General features: G+C 38.5%; 1 protein-coding gene across 1 annotated transcript in view; it reads right to left on the bottom strand.

The window, feature by feature from the left end:
* LOC131983733 (vesicle-fusing ATPase) overlaps positions 1 to 3,412 on the bottom strand; it is a 58,633-nt gene extending 55,221 nt beyond the window's left edge. The window contains exon 1 of the mRNA XM_059348520.1: positions 3,307 to 3,412. Coding sequence (XP_059204503.1) covers positions 3,307 to 3,318 — 12 coding nt within the window. The 5' untranslated portion in view covers positions 3,319 to 3,412. The remainder of the gene's footprint in view (positions 1 to 3,306) is intronic.
* Between the last annotated feature and the right edge of the window lie 10,407 nt (positions 3,413 to 13,819).

The raw sequence follows: 13,819 nt of genomic DNA, 5'->3' as shown, positions 1-13,819 counted from the left end.
CAGTCAGTTCAGAGCCAGCCCTCAGACTGCCTTGGTTGAAAAGAGGTATGTGTACAGCCTATAATTCACCATGGCGGTGCATTTCTGCAAAAAAAGAATTTGTCAAAGCATTAACAGCTAGTAGGCATTGCCAACTGATTAAAACAATCCTGGATTGACAATTCAATCAACCGTCGGCCTAACTTTGTATGTTTCCAGATTTTCTATCCAGGTGTCTCTGGGCTGTCAGAAAACATTATTTAAGTTCATAGTTTTCTGTGGCACACATAATCATATTCACTGTCTTCTCTTGTACAGCTTGTTTTCCTCGCTTGTACATGATCTGTGACAACCCTGCAGCCATACTGGAGGATTTTATTTTTTGTTGCCAATTACCTGAAGAATTCACTCCCCAGTTAAAAATAGACAAATGAAAGCATGGGGCCATTTAAATCAGTATTGACGGAGCTCCCTGGGGTGCTGTGTCTCATCCACAATCAGCCAGTGGTCAGACTGTTCAACTAAATGCTGACGATGGAGCCGACAGAGCTTCCCTGCAGCTGCATGCATCTTTTTGCTTTTTCCCCCATTAGTGCATTACAACTATTAGTACAGATATTCAGTGACATACTAACTGCAGTCATATTTCCACTGAGACTGAAAAAACACAGAAAAAAAAATGCACAATTGGATAAAAGCAGACACCTAATGACACGTTTAACCCCGAAGTGTCACTTCTTCATATCTAGCTTACAAGCACAAACAGTGAAGCTAATGAACGATAAAGCTAATGATATTTATTGAGATATGAAAAGCTGCTCTGAGACGTTATGAGCCAAGCACCGAGGTACGCCCTAGTGCATAAATGTACATTATTTATGTTTCCTCTCCTCATACTATAACATGAGCTCAATGTGAATCAGTCTTGCTGTGTAATGCTACAGCTACTAGCACCTTGCACCATGACTCTGCATTCTGTCATCCAGCTCCTGGCTTGCTGCTGTTGCTTCTGTTTTGTTTTTTACCTCAGACTCACTGCTCAAAAAATACACACAGACAGAATGATAGATGAGTCATGATTTAAAGACTGATTGACTTAAACCTGATTGGTTTACTGGTTATACAGAAAGGTTTTACTGCTTCATTTTAAAGGAATGTTGCCTTGAGAGTTACATCAGAAGTCTGTATGGTAACTATGAAGTCACAGCCAGCAGCTTGTTAGCTTAGCACAAACATTGGACACTTGTCAAAGTGACAACTTGGTGTTATATAATACTACGATATTTCTTGTCTTTAAACAGTAACCAGGCAACCATTGAAGACTGCAGGGATCAATGCTTCCTGTCCAAACATTGGTGCATGAAAAGAGAAGCCAGTTCAGGATTTTGAACCTTAAACCTGCATTCTATCTTATGGCCAACAGGGGGCGACTCTACTGGTTGCAAAAAGAAGTCAAATTTAATGTATTTATATATGTATATATACACATATAGCCTTTGCTCCTTCAGCACCATGGAGAGCACCTCCAACACACACATACAGTAAATCTTCTTTCAGACGATTATTCCACTATTTCTAACTAAGTTGCAAAATTTTAAGTCCATAGGAGAATGACCCTACCTCTTACTTGATTTATTACTTCAGTAAACATTTTCCTAATGAGTTTATGGTTTCAATCACAAGTTGTAAGTCTTCTTCAGTACAGCATGATGTTCATTTTGTAAAATCATGCCCCGACTTCATCAAACTGGTTGCTTAAAAATGTCTCATTCAGTGTCCAGTTGGACTTAAGCCACTTTAAGAAAATGGCTTTTCATTTTGAATAACGGAGGCCCCTTGCTGACCAAGCTAGCTAGCTTGTACAGCACTATGTGACCTTTGAACCTAGCGTCCTTCTGGCTCCTGATCCGTACTGCACATGTGCTGGTTGCAAAAAAACAACATTATGGTCACTAAAAACCAACATGGCAACAACCAAAATGTCACAAACCAATGTGTGACCTCATGGTGACTATGTCTATTACACAAAATAAATCTATGTAAACCAGAGCCTGTTTTTCATACAGATGATATAAAGGCTGGCAGCAGATATTAGCCAAGCTAACTCCTTTCCCCTTGTTTCCAGTTTCTGTGCTAAGCTAAGCTAAGCTAAGTAAATGCTAGCAGTAGCGTCATGCTCCACAGTCCACTCTCTTCAACTCAACAGTGTATTTTACGTCATAAGGCAAAAAAATGTAGGCACCAAAAGAGAATGAAATTATTGTGACAATGTGATTGATTCTTGGCAGATAAAGTGTATATATTCTCAAAACTTTATTGATCAATCTCCTCTAAACATATCACAGTGAACATGAAACCACAATTAACAGATTATTGTGTCTAAAAACAGAATTATTCCAACTTTATGGGCGACCGTGTATATAGGATGGTAAACATGATGGGGTCACTACTTTATAAGAGCATATATTGCCATATATGATTTCTGTGATCAATGTAATAAAACATACTGCAAACCTGCTTCCACCAGGAAAAATAAATGTCATGATGCAGCGAAATGCAATTATTGTCTTGCCCTGCCCTGAGTCATTACATTCTGGTGCTGAATATTAAACATGAATGAATGCTGAATGCTATATTACCGCCTCTGCCTCCCTCTACAGTGGGGCCTGTGGTGAATGACAGACATCAGGCAGGTTTACTGACTGGTTACCGACGGGTTCTGCACAACCACTGACATAAACATAGACAGAGTCCAGCAGCCAGCTGCGCAGCGCTCTGCGCCAAGCCGCTAACCAGCGCAAACCCTCTGCAGCCTGCAGGCTCCTCGTTGTTTTTAACCAATATCATGTAATACACGCTGACTTGCTGCTTGTATACGACGTGCCAGGCTGTTATGAGCACTCACACAACACGTCCACTCTTCATTTTACATGCAAAGCTCGTAAATGCTTTTAAGTGGCCGTTTTTTTTACGCAGCCGCGTCGGCTCAAGGGCACGCAGAGCCGGGGAGAGAGCAGCGGTGGTCCCGGTTAGCAGCATGAGGGGCTCTGATACCGGAGCTGATATGCAATCCAGGCGAGATGATTCCTCCTGACACATGTCAGGGTCGTGGTGCTGCAGCATCCAGTGATATTAACAGCAGGTTGTGCTGTGGCGGTGACATTCAGCCGCTAAAGGTACCAAGACTGCTGACAATCTGAAGGGAGACAGCGCTCGCACGACATTTTACGCCCTCTTTGCACGTTTATCCCGGACAGAAACAGGAGGGTGCTATTTCTATATATGTATATATTTAGAATAAATAAAGCATATGCATGTATATCTTACCCGGGCCGCCATCTTCACGGTTGCTTCACGGTAGATGAGGGATGCAGCTCTGGGTCAATGATTCGCAGGACAGCGGGACGGTGAGCGGAAGGCTCGGCAGCAGATGGCTTTATAAGCTGCAGCGCACCTCGCTCTGATTGGCTGCTGCAAGGCGGAAGCGCTCCGATTAGCTCGCGTGCGGCTGAGGAGGATCACTCATCTTGGTTTTTTTTTTTTCTGTGATCCTCTGCCATGCAAACACCCCTCACGTGGCACATTGAGAAAAGTGGGCAAAAAAACAGGAGACTCACTGTGACGGTGCTAATCATTTATGTGAGTATGTTAATACATATCTGATATCACTTGGATTTTATAGATGAATAAAATATTCAGTCGTAATATTTCGACTAGCTGAGCTTACCTGTGCCCTATCATGTATAAAGCATCTTTTATTTTGGTAAAGGTCAGGTGGTTCTGTGTTTCAGCACCATGGACAGCGCCCCCGCTGCTCAGACTGTCTCATCCAGCCCTGCAGAGGCTCTGTCGCACATCTCTAATAAATAAAATCATGCTGACACCAGAAAAGACACAAAATGACCAAAAAAAGACTCAAAATGACCAAAAAAAGACACAAAATTACCCCAGAAAGAAACAAAATTACCAAAAAGACACAAAACGACAAAAAAAACACAAAAAGACCAAAAAAAGGAAACAAAATTACCAAAAAAGACACAAATTGACCACAAAATTATAAAAAAAAAAGACACAAAATGACCAAAAAAGACACAAATTGACCACAAAATGATAAAAAAAAGACACAAAATGACCAAATAACACACAAAATGACTACTAGCTGAGCTTACCTGAGCCCTATCATGTATAAAGCATCTTTTATTGTGGTAAAGGTCAGATGGTTCTGTGTTTCAGCACCATGGACAGCGCCCCCGCTGCTCAAACTGTCTCATCCAGCCCTGCAGAGGCTCTGTCGCACATCTCTGATAAATAAAATCATGCTGACACGAGGAAACAGAGTATAAGTACCCAAAATGGAATATAAAGTAGGCAATGGGACAGGAGCAGCACCAATTTAACATGCATGTTGTCTGTGACCCCCGCTCACTGAACAGAATCTCACACGCACAGTTCAGATCACCCAAAAAAGAAACAAAATTACCAAAAAAAGGAAACAAAATGACCAAAAAAGACACAAATTGACCACAAAATGATCAAAAAAGACACAAAATGACCAGAAAAAGACACAAAATTACCCCAAAAAGAAACAAAATGACCAAAAAGACACAAAACGACAAAAAAAAAACACAAAAAGACCAAAAAAAGGAAACAAAATGACCAAAAAAGACACAAATTGACCACAAAATGATCAAAAAAGACACAAAATGACCAGAAAAAGACACAAAATTACCCCAAAAAGAAACTAAATTACCAAAAAGACACAAAACAACAAAAAAAACACAAAAAAAGACCAAAAAAAGGAAACAAAATGACCAAAAAAGACACAAATTGACCACAAAATTATTAAAAAAAGACACAAAATGACCAAAAAAGACACAAATTGTCCACAAAATGATAAAAAAAAAGAAAGACACAAAATGACCAAATAACACACAAAATGACAAAACACACACAAAATGACCAAAAAAAAAAGACATTAAGTGACCAAAAAGACTAAAACACATTAACACATGAACACTTTAACACAGTGGAGACAGAGCTGACTTCCAAAATGATTTGGCGACCCCCAGAAATCATCTCGCGACCCCAATTGGGGTCCCGACCCCAAGGTTGAGAATAGCTGGTGTAGGGGTTAGTACTGTTGAGAAAAGCGGGCAAAAAAACAGGAGACTCACTGTGACGGTGCTGAGCATAAAGTGGCGACGGTTCATTTATGTGATTATGTTAATACATCTGATATCACTTGGATTTTATAGATGAATAAAATATTCAGTGGTAATATTTCTACTAGCTGAGCTCACCTGTGCCCTATCATGTATAAAGCATCTTTTATTTTGGTAAAGGTCAGATGGTTCTGTGTTTCAGCACCATGGACAGCGCCCCCGCTGCTCAGACTGTCTCATCCAGCCCTGCAGAGGCTCTGTCGCACATCTCTAATATATAAAATCATGCTGACACCAGAAAAGACACAAAATGACCAAAAAAAGACTCAAAATGACCAAAAAAAGACACAAAATGACCAAAAAGACACAAAACGACAAAAAAAACACAAAAAGACCAAAAAAAGGAAACAAAATGACCAAAAAAGACACAAATTGACCACAAAATTATAAAAAAAGACACAAAATGACCAAAAAAGACACAAATTGACCACAAAATGATAAAAAAAAAAAGACACAAAATGACCGAATAACACACAAAATGACTACTAGCTGAGCTTACCTGTGCCCTATCATGTATAAAGCATCTTTTATTCTGGTAAAGGTCAGATGGTTCTGTGTTTCAGCACCATGGACAGCGCCCCCGCTGCTCAGACTGTCTCATCCAGCCCTGCAGAGGCTCTGTCGCACATCTCTAATAAATAAAAGCATGCTGACACAAGGAAACAGAGTATAAGGACCCAAAATGGAATATAAAGTAGGCAATGGGACAGGAGCAGCATGTACAATACAAGAAATATCAATAGACTGAATACAACAAAGGCTGGCATGGTTGTGTAGGGGTTAGTACTGTACTGTAAAGAAACATAAAACAACCAGATTACAGTTTGCAAATGCACACAGGGACAAAGACCTTAATTTTTGGTCTGACAAAACTGTAATCTGTCATTTTTATGTTTCTTTTGGAGTAATTCTTCTTCCTGCAGAGTTTCCTTTCAGCCCATGTCTCAGGACTCGTTTCACTGGATAATGACACACTCTTACCAGCTTCAGCCAGCATCTTCACAAGGTCTTTCTTACCAGCTTCAGCCAGCATCTTCACAAGGTCTTTTGCTTTTGTTTTTGGGTTGATATGCACATTTTGGACCAAAGCTCGTTCATCTCTGGGACACAGAGCCCGTCTCCTTCCTGAGCGCTATGATGGCTGGACATTCCCATGGTGTTCATACTTGGCTATAATTATTAGAACAGATGAATGTGGAACCTTCAGGCATCTGGAAATATCACCCAAGGATGAACCAGACTTGTGCAAGTCCACAATTATCTTCCTGATATTTTGGTTGATTTCTTTTGACTTTCCCATGATGTTACACAAAGAAGCAGTGTGTTTCAGGGGTGCCTTAAAATACCTCCACAGGTGTGTCTCTAATTAACTCTAATGTTGTCAATGAACCTATCAGAAGCTTCCAAAGACATGACATCATCATCTGGGCTTTCCCAAATGGTTTCAAGGCATAATAATGTTAGTGTATGTAAACTTCTGACTTTGAAGAAAGTAATAAAAAATTGTCTAAAAAAATCCTTCTCTCATTATTCTGGCATTTAGCAAATAGAAATAATTTTGGTAATCCTAACGGACCTAAAACAGGAAAAGTGATTCTCTGATTTCATGTCAGACAGTGAGAAAAAAAGCATATGTGTCTTTTTATATAGTGTATGTAAACTTCTGGTTTCAACTGTAAGTACATTTACTCCAGTACGGAGTAAATGATAATAGTAAGTTATTGTACTTATGTACAATTTTTAGGTACTTGTACTTTACTTGAGTATTTCCATTTCATGTAACTTTATACTTCTACTCCACAACATTTTGAGGCAAATATTGTACTTTTACTCCACTACATCTAACTGACTGAGCTTTAGTTAGTTTTTAAGTAAAGATTCAACATAAATGTGATACATTTGAAATGATTTAACATTTGTTGAAATTATAATCTCATAACAGTATCAGGTTTCAGGTTTCAGGTCGAGATTTAACATAAAACATGATCAATTTGAAGTGATTACACTTTTTTTAAATTTTAAAGTAAACCTCATAAGGGTATATTAAGTAGTTAAAATTAGCCCTACCTTAAAAAAAATTAAAAGCTGCTTACATTTATGCATCAAAAATAATAATCTTAAAATATATTTAGAAAAATATAAACAATCTGAGTGGGACGTTCTGCATAACGAGTACAATTACTTTTGATACTTTAAGTACATTTTGATGCTGAAACTTTTGTACTTTTACTTGAATGCAGGACTTTTACTTGTAGTGGAGTAATTTCACAGTGTGATATTAATACTTTTACTGCAGTAAAGGATCTGAATACTTCTTCCACCACTGTAGGCCAGTCATTTTTACCGCGAGCAAAAGAAATGAATGAAAATAAAATGAAGTGAAGGAGTTAATATTGACCACTTACACCAAAAGGTCTGTGGCCAACTAAACAAGTCACTTTTTTTCTAAAAATTATATTTTTCCCAAATAATTTCAGAATATGTATAAAGGAAGACTTTCTCTCAGAGGACGCCATCTACTTGCAGCACTTGGTAGTTAAAATTCATCACCCCAGTTAGATTTACATCCGGCCTTAATGACTCTCTTGGTGCGTCATAACTTCTGTCAACACTCCTCCCACTAGGTGCTAGAGTGTCTGCTAGCAATAAGTGCACTGCCTTATTATGGAGCTTCTTCCCAGACAGAAGCTCTCAACATTCCCTGATTCCCACTTCATCCCTGAACCAAATAAACTCTTCAGCAGCTTCACCTTCAGCTGCCGTAGATCACTTCAGCCGCTCAGTGTCGCCTCGCTGTGGTCACACTGAGAACTGCCTCTGTAACAGTCTTTACAGGTCTCCAGACAGCTGCAGCTCATTAGGGCCTCGGGGCAATCTCCCCAGCACTGGTCCCATACAGCAATATCTGTAGGGACCAGTGCTGCACTACTGTTATACTGTGGATTTCTTCTTCTTCCTCTTCCGGACGCAATTTCGTCCCGCTACTAGTCCTACAACTTGAAGAGTTGCAGGACAAATTATATATCAAAACGTGTGGTTTGATCGGGATCGGTGTGCTATTACTTTTTTCTACAGAATATGAATTTTTCGCGACATAAGTCGCGAAAAACTGCCCAAAATTTTGCATTGAAATGAATGGGACGGCCGAAAAAAAATTAGCGAAAAAGAACAATAATTGGAGATTTTTAAACGTCTACTTCTCCGGCATAATTTCACCTAGAGACTCCATTTAAACTTTAAACAGTAGACACAAGTCTTGTGTATCGGTGTATTAATCCACGTTTCGATAGGTCATATAGTTTTTTATCAATCCCTGTTCAATGACCATGATCATTTTTGGAGAAATTCTGAGATTATAATGGGTGTGTATTGCACGGAATGTTCGTGTCACAGTGTGTGACATCATCACCAGAGTGTAGAGGGAGAGAAAAAACTGTCAAAAAATAAATTTGAAAACTGCGCTCCAGGCCGCAAATTCCACTCTACAGAAATAATTTATACATAGAAACGTAGGAAAATTAGTCTTCTCCCTCACAATCCTCTGGTAAAGCTGTCAGAGTTATAGTTTGGGGGTACGACGCACAGATGATCCACCAACACCACCAACAGCCTCATTGGCTCCCATATTAAAAACGCAGGAAGATTTCTGAAAAAAGGGAGATGTAACAGTTTTTTAGATCGCTCTAACAAAGCTATTTTTTCATTTTTCTTAAAAAAAAAACATATGTAGACGTTCAGGAAGAACTCAGGACGCTCAAAGTGAAGTCGGATCAATGATAGGTATTATGGTTTTGCCAAAAATGCTTTCTGTTCGAGGCCAGAAATTCCAGCCTGTCCACCTCTGCTGTCACTGAGCCGGAACAGGTGTCAGTTAATTCTGTTGATTGCTTTGATCTGATTGCCTTTGATCATTGATGTGATTACAGTTACTCATCATAGTGTACACACACCGGCAGTAGCCCCCGTGGCCCTTTCAAAATTTCCCCAGATGAAATTTTCTAGTTTTATATATGTCTCTTTACGGTGCTTTTAATGTTTTGTGTAAAGCACTTTGAATTGCCTTGCTGTTAAAAGGTGTGATACAAATAAACTTGCCTTGCCTTGAAGGGTCATCACATCTTCCAATAAAACCAAAAATCATCAATCATCAAAAACACGACCTGCAAATAAAAAAAGAACTGCATGCTTGTAAAGTTTTTTTATAAAGTACCTGTAACAGTTGATCAAATTATTCTTATGTCTCACATACATATTCATACATCCACATTGTAACAGACTGCAGCATCAGCACTCTAGTAACACTAGTAGCCTTGACTTTTGTTCAACAAAGATTCTTCTTTACACAATATGATTCACAAATGAAAAGGAAGGAAAACCATAATAATAATCATCATTATCGTAAGCTTCATATGTTACACGATAGTTTTTGTCTTGTACGTGTTGCAAGATAAAATATGGCACATAGTTATGAGTTGATCGATGATGAGAGCAACTCATACTCTGCTCTCTACTTCAAGGTTCAAAAAGGTTCCTTCAGAAGACAAGTTTCCTTTCCTCGCCTCCTTTCCTGGCTTTCTTCGCTCTCTCTCTTTTTTTATTTTACTGTCCCTGCACAGCTGGAAGGTGGAAACAAAAAACACAGTGAAAAATCTCACTAGATTTTTGCTCATCGGTTCTTTTGTTTCACAGAGAAATACATCATCTCTCCTCTTGTCTGTCATCTGACTTCCACATGATATTTAATAATCAAAATATAATATTATAGTGTGATTTGGGCTGTGTGTTTTGTACCTTGGATAGGGTGTCAAATTGAATTCATTGGTAATAGTGCAATTGACCGTTCGCTAAAACCCTTTTTAAAAAAAAAAAAATAATAATAATAATTCTGCCGTAACTAGGGTTTGCCATACTTAGTTATTTTGTAATTTTCGTTATTCTTTTCTCATATAAATATATTTATTTCAGAAAAAGATTGGCCTATTTTTTTTCATAGGCTATTTTTATTTAAGATATTTTTTATTTAAATGTCACTTTATGGAGCTTTGATTTAGAAAAAGGTACTCCTGTTGTTATACAGTATTTATGTTCACTTAAATAAACAGTTTTAATAAAAAAAAGGAGAAAAAAAACCTTTTCAAGAGTTTAGAGGGTGTCTTTTCAGCCATTCTCCCCCCAAAAAACCTGTAACAGCAAAAATGTAAGGAGCGTGGCTGGCTAACTAGCTTATATTAGCAACCCAGCTCTTTATTGGATTAGCACACCTAGCTAATGTAGCTAGAGATGATGTTATTCATGTCAAACACTACTCTGGTAGCCTTAAAAGTCGAACTTTTTTTTTTTACCCTATCATGGTTACAATATTAGGATTAACTAGCTCTAAAGAACAGTACTGTTTCTTTATTTCATGTCTGCTACGTGGCTAATCTATTGCTAACCTTTTGCCCAGGACCTAAAACCTTTAGCCTCATTCTTCCAGCATGATATTATGTATGTAGCCATAAAGTGCATAATTGAGAGTCCTTTTTGATAAATTTAAAATGGCTAGAGTAATAAAAAAAGAACTGAAGATATCATTTACTCGCTAAGCTAACGTTAGCTTAATAGGCTAGCAACTGCTGATAAAGTTTAGCCTGTAAAATGTAACATTTCGGGCTAGAAAGTAGAAGCTGACAACAGACATTATTTGTTCCTATCAGTGGTGGAAACTAACTAAGTACATTTACTCAAGTACAATTTTGAGGTACTTGTACTTTACTTGACTGAGTATTTCCATTTCGTTTTGCAGGGTAGAAGAGTCTTCTTGGTCTACATCTGTCTGAAATTAAGGACCCATAGCTTCATTTATTCATTAACTATCTTTAAAGAGCTATTTACATCCGATCCATTATTATTATTTTTTATAATTTGCCAAGATTATCACTATATGTGCTGTGAGAGAACAGAAAACTTGACTTGATTGGCAGCTACAGGTGGCAGGGCTTAGTGAACGGTCAATTGAACCTCAAGATTTACCAAAAAGAATCCAGGTAACTGTTCTTGATTTCATCATTCATCATTCCTCGACTAAATCTGAGTGATAGTCGTATCATTGTTGTATCACTGTGACTTCTTTCTTTCTTTGCTCTGATATAATTTCCATCAAATCGACTACTTACAGTTTGGATCTTTTAAGCACGACAAATTAAGAAAACAATGCTAATTCAACAGTCATCATAGGAATGCTACTGGTGTACTGTTCAACCCATCAGAAACAGCTAGGAGGAAGGACATGTAAACAAGCTGGTTTGCCATGGATTCTTTCTTCATGTGCATATTTGTCTCGTGAGGTCTGACTCTGCATCAAGGCTACATTATTTTTTACAGCATGGTACCTACTGCAGCCCAGTCGGCCATCATCTGAATTCAACAAGAGTTAAAACATGGCCTGCATGGTGGACACACCCAATCTGGAAACAGGAAACTGACTATTTCAGTCAGTTTATCCAATTAGAAAGCAGGCCAAATATATGTTTCATAACTTATAAATGCACAAACAGATTGCTGAATGCTCCAGCTTTGGGCGGCTCCAATTTTGAACACATTGAACACTTTGATCCCATATCCTTGCCATCTGAACATCCAAAGTCCCATTTTTCTGGTCTACATCTCTGATACATGACGTTTAGCAACATTGTGAAAAAGCTTATTCGTGATTCCTTCATTGTCTTTCTTGTTCAGTAGTCAGAGACTTTGAGTTGGCTCATGTTTGTGTATGAAATAATTAGTCTTTAGAATGATATGGCACAAGATCTCTGCTCTGTTTGAGAAGGCAGAGCTTTTCTAAAATTGAAGACAGTTTATTAGCATCTGTTAGACTCAGTGATGTGACATCGTCAAGGATCTCTTGAGGCACTCGGTTGATTTATTTCTTTACATAAAGTTCAGTTGTACAATGTTTGAAAAAATAATCCTGATGATGACACCAGTGTCATCTCTCCTTGGGCTTGAAAAAAAAGCTGTGCTATAAACTGCACTGCAAAAAAAGAAAAGTTGGGTGAACTCAAAATTTCAACGCAACAAACTTCGATAAAATTTTAAGTTGGACAATTAAACTAAATATTTTAAGTTTTGTTTTTGAGTTTGCTCAACTCTGAATTTCTCTGGCACGATTGTAATGCCGCTATGAAATGTCAGCTAATGTTGCGACCACAATTTTGAGTTAGCATTGATATGCTAATGGCTACTCTTGTAGCTGTAACAAGCAGCGCCGCTAGCATCAGTTAGCCGCTAGCATCAGTTAGCCGCTAGCATCAGTTAGCCGCTAGCTTTCGCTAATGACCGAATTTCCCAACAAAGAAATAAGAGTTATCAGAACTATTGTCCCTTGTTGTGAACCCCAACTTAAAGATATAAGTAACAACAACTCACCAACTTGTTTTTGAGCAGACAACTGGCTTCCTTTGTTGTGCTAACTTACATTATTGCCCTAAATGTCAATCATTTATATTTCCAAGTTTTACCAACTTAAATCACTGTTTTAGGCCAAAAAATACAAGTTGGCTTTTTTTGCAGTGTGGAGGTTTGGGGTTTGAAAAAAAGTATGATGGGAAATGTAAAATCCAACATTTTTGGAGCATTTCCCATACTTGGGATTAAAAATCAGGTTTTCTTGGCAACCCACTGCTTCGATTTCAAACAGTGTTTTTAAAAATATGTCTTTTGTGAATCTCCCAACTTTATTGAAGTACAATACTGAATCGCTGTAGTACCCCTTAAATATCCACCCACTTGCATGGGTTTTAGGGGTTTTGCTGGTTTCTGAAAGGGGGAGCCATTTAGCATTTAGCAGAAATGCTGATCCTGATGAAGGATTGCTTGCTTGGACTTGTCTTTATAAATGTATTTACAGCTTTTAGACAAGGACACAGCTAGCCTTCCACACACTTCCTTCATTGGAGAGTTGTTGTGCCGAGTGGCCTGGATGTCACATCACTGAGTCTACCTCTCAGCCGTTGAGCAAGGCAACCGCTCAGAGTCTTCTGCAACATTAGGTGCGGTGTGCCCAACACAAAGCAGCATGCTAGGAAACCTATAGAAGCACACATGCATGTCAAACAACTCGGTAAATAACTAAGCCATCAGGTCAACGGACCAGAGAGTCTCTAAATATGGGACAACTGTATTAGACTGGACTGGACCGCACCAGACAGGACAGGACCAGTTCAGACCAGTATAGAGAGAGTCTGTGTTGGTTTAGTTTGTCCAGGTTGCTGTGGAGAGAAACTATCAGAGGAGACTCTTCAAACAGTTGAAGAGGAGCTCTCTCCAGCTGAACATCAAAGAGTTGTTTTGGAAGAAAAGTCACATCTACACCTGTAGCGTCTGTTACACACCTGGAATATAGTCATGTCTTCTTTCATTTTAACGTGTGCAGCCATTGGCTGAGACAGATCACATGATCACATGATCCACTCTCTGAATATGTCGTCCACAACGCTGCTCCACCAATCATTCATACAGTATGAAGCATGAGCGCAGTTTTTTAAAACAGAAATCTTTCTTTCTTTCTTTCTTTCTTTCTTTCTTTCTTTCTTTCTTTCTTTCTTTCTTTCTTTCTTTCTTTCTTTCAGTAAAACACT

This window comes from Centropristis striata, chromosome 13 (genome assembly GCF_030273125.1).
Source record: "Centropristis striata isolate RG_2023a ecotype Rhode Island chromosome 13, C.striata_1.0, whole genome shotgun sequence".
Classification (NCBI taxonomy): domain Eukaryota; kingdom Metazoa; phylum Chordata; class Actinopteri; order Perciformes; family Serranidae; genus Centropristis; species Centropristis striata.
Note: the sequence above shows the minus strand (reverse complement) of the source record. Positions and strands in the feature narration are given on the sequence as shown.